The 2,500-nt window shown below is 40.8% G+C and overlaps 1 protein-coding gene across 1 annotated transcript in view; it reads right to left on the bottom strand.

The window, feature by feature from the left end:
* The window catches only part of LOC138056456 (uncharacterized), a 29,693-nt gene that overhangs the window by 11,531 nt on the left and 15,662 nt on the right, over positions 1 to 2,500 (bottom strand). The window contains exons 12-16 of the mRNA XM_068902250.1: positions 2,023 to 2,157; positions 1,327 to 1,390; positions 996 to 1,047; positions 416 to 512; positions 203 to 283 (exon numbers count right to left, since the gene is read on the bottom strand). Coding sequence (XP_068758351.1) covers positions 203 to 283; positions 416 to 512; positions 996 to 1,047; positions 1,327 to 1,390; positions 2,023 to 2,157 — 429 coding nt within the window. The remainder of the gene's footprint in view (positions 1 to 202; positions 284 to 415; positions 513 to 995; positions 1,048 to 1,326; positions 1,391 to 2,022; positions 2,158 to 2,500) is intronic.

Below are 2,500 nucleotides of genomic sequence, written 5' to 3' on the forward strand. Positions count from 1 at the left end.
AGCCACAATTGGTTTTTGTTTCACTTCTGATTGGTTGAACAAGTGGCGCGAGAACTTTGAACCAATCACTGAGTGAAGTAATGCAAAACCAAAGTAATTTACTAATTACTTTCGACACTCAATTGAAAACCACTCTAAAACGACAAAAGACAAAATACAACGAAGGATAGTTTGGAATTTTAAAACTACAGCCGGTTCCAACCTTATGCTTCGAAGGGTCCACCTTGAGATTGTCAAAGACATGTTCAAAGATCCCGATCAAGTCTAGAGTATCGAACTTAAGCTGAAACAGAGAAAAAGAAAAAGAACATTTTATCGCGTTTTTCAAGTTTCAACATGGTGGTGAGGCTCAGAACGGTGAGAGGTTATAAACACCTTTGCAAAACCGAAGTAGTCAAAATACAGCTTTTGTTACCTTGTCGATTTTTAGTGACTTTCGCAACGGAAAACGCAGTCTGGAATTTTTTCTTTTTTCTGGAAGAAATGCTGTGTAACCATACGCGCAGCTCTCCCTTCAAGGCAAGGAAATAAACACTCTTTTTAAAATAACCTCGAATTCCGAGAGTAACGTCCCACAATTTGCATAGTTTGTTGCGCGCATCTCGAGATACTCGGATTTTCTATGAGTGGTACTTATTAATACAGGGATATTTTTGCGCTGATTAAAACTATGCGGAGAAAGCAGAACTTAGCAAGAGCTCTCTGTATCCAAAAAGAAAAAAAAATGGGGGTAACTAAGCATTTTTCAGAGATAAGTAAGCTTCAATTTGGAAAAGAACGCTATACATTGCTCTGCATTTTAAACTTCTTTACAAATATTGTTGATTAATTATCTTCGAAAAATGCGTGGTAACCCCCAATTTTCTTTTTGAGTTTCAATACGATCTGCTTTTCCCGCATATTCAGTAAACCGCGCAAAAATACCTTTGAATTAGTTGGCGCCGTCCTTAACTGAAATGAATGTCGGGTTAAACAGAGCAAAGTTAATAACTTACGGGTTTTCTTTATCGACAGCAATAACACATGGAAAAATAACTTGCGGCCAGGCTAACAAAACAGAAGGACATAAATAAATGACACTAAGAATAGCTCAGAAAAGCTAGGGACACCCCGGCAAACCTCCGAACAACTCAGAACATAGGTAACATGGTCTGAAGCCTGCCGTTTGACTTCCTACAACTTGGGACAACTTTTACATCTCAAAACAACCCAGGAAACCGCGAAAAAGCTCGGATCTGGGGCCCGTTTTTCGAAAGTCCCGAAACTTTTCGGGCCCGAAAAGCCATTTGTGGAACTGCCAACCGCAATCAAACCTATGAAACGTACCATCTTCCTGAACAAAACCGGCCTTGACTGAACTTGATCCAAGGTCGATGATGATGGTTGAGCCCTACAAATATAAAACCCAAACACTAATGTTCTTTAAAAGATTGGAGCCTACTTGGGATGAGAAAATGTCAAAGGTAGTATGGAAATATTTTATCGTGATCATCATCGCCCGGTTGTAGAGTAGTCGACTGTAATATGTCTCCAACTCGGTCAGGCTTTGGCAGAGCCCACCAGGTTATCATTTGAGAAATGATTGGCTTGAGGCAGGCATCCGCAGTCTCCCATAAGGTCTATTTCCATGGGAGAGCTCATACAGCGCATAGATGTTTGCGGGAAGTTCTTAAACGTGTTTAAAATATGACTAAGGATACTGAGCAGAAGGCAAGATGATCACCGACAGCCCGTCAATGGTTGTTGCTAATGAGGTGGTAAATTCTGTCATTCGATCTTGCATTTACCATTTATATATTTATCAAAAGCATTCAAACAGAAAGGACTTCCAACTCACACAATGCACTTCACGCAAATCAGCATGACAATTAGATTCAGATTGCTTCCTTTTAAATATAAACAAGGAATCCGTTGCATCGAGAATTATTTTGCAGTAAAACTGCATCGTTTTGGTTTCGTTCTCAGTGTTGTTTTGACGCCAAAATGGTCGTCGTTACGTCATCTGAAAACGGAGGAATTTACCTCAGTGGCAGATAATTCATCTGTTGGGGGACTGTTGTCCGTTAGTACTACAGACTCAGCTTCCAATGCCTCTTTCCAGTCCTCCGCTTCTTTAATAGACGAGCACTTCAGTTTCAGTGATTTTCCTCCTCCACCCTAAAGTATAGGCATGCAATGTGTACAAAGGGTTTAACACTGCGTATAGATGGAAGTCGCTAGTACCACGGCCGAGCTGGTAAGAGGCATGCCCCTAGTCCTGAGATGACATCACAAATTACTTTTAATGGAAAGAAGGTTTTGCATCGCAGAGAAGTTTGTGACGTCAACTCAGGGATTGACCCCATCCAACTCACTAGCAAAATCCGCTTTTGGATTCAAGAATCCGTTTTCGGATTTTGCCAAAAAACGCACCCTGAGTTAAAAGTAAATCGCACGTGAAGCCTGCGAAGGTTTTGCCCTTAAAAAAAGTGCGGTTTGTGATTCTCTTGTTGCCGTTGCA

The sequence above is a fragment of the Montipora capricornis genome, chromosome 7 (assembly GCF_036669925.1).
Source record: "Montipora capricornis isolate CH-2021 chromosome 7, ASM3666992v2, whole genome shotgun sequence".
Lineage (NCBI taxonomy): Eukaryota > Metazoa > Cnidaria > Anthozoa > Scleractinia > Acroporidae > Montipora > Montipora capricornis.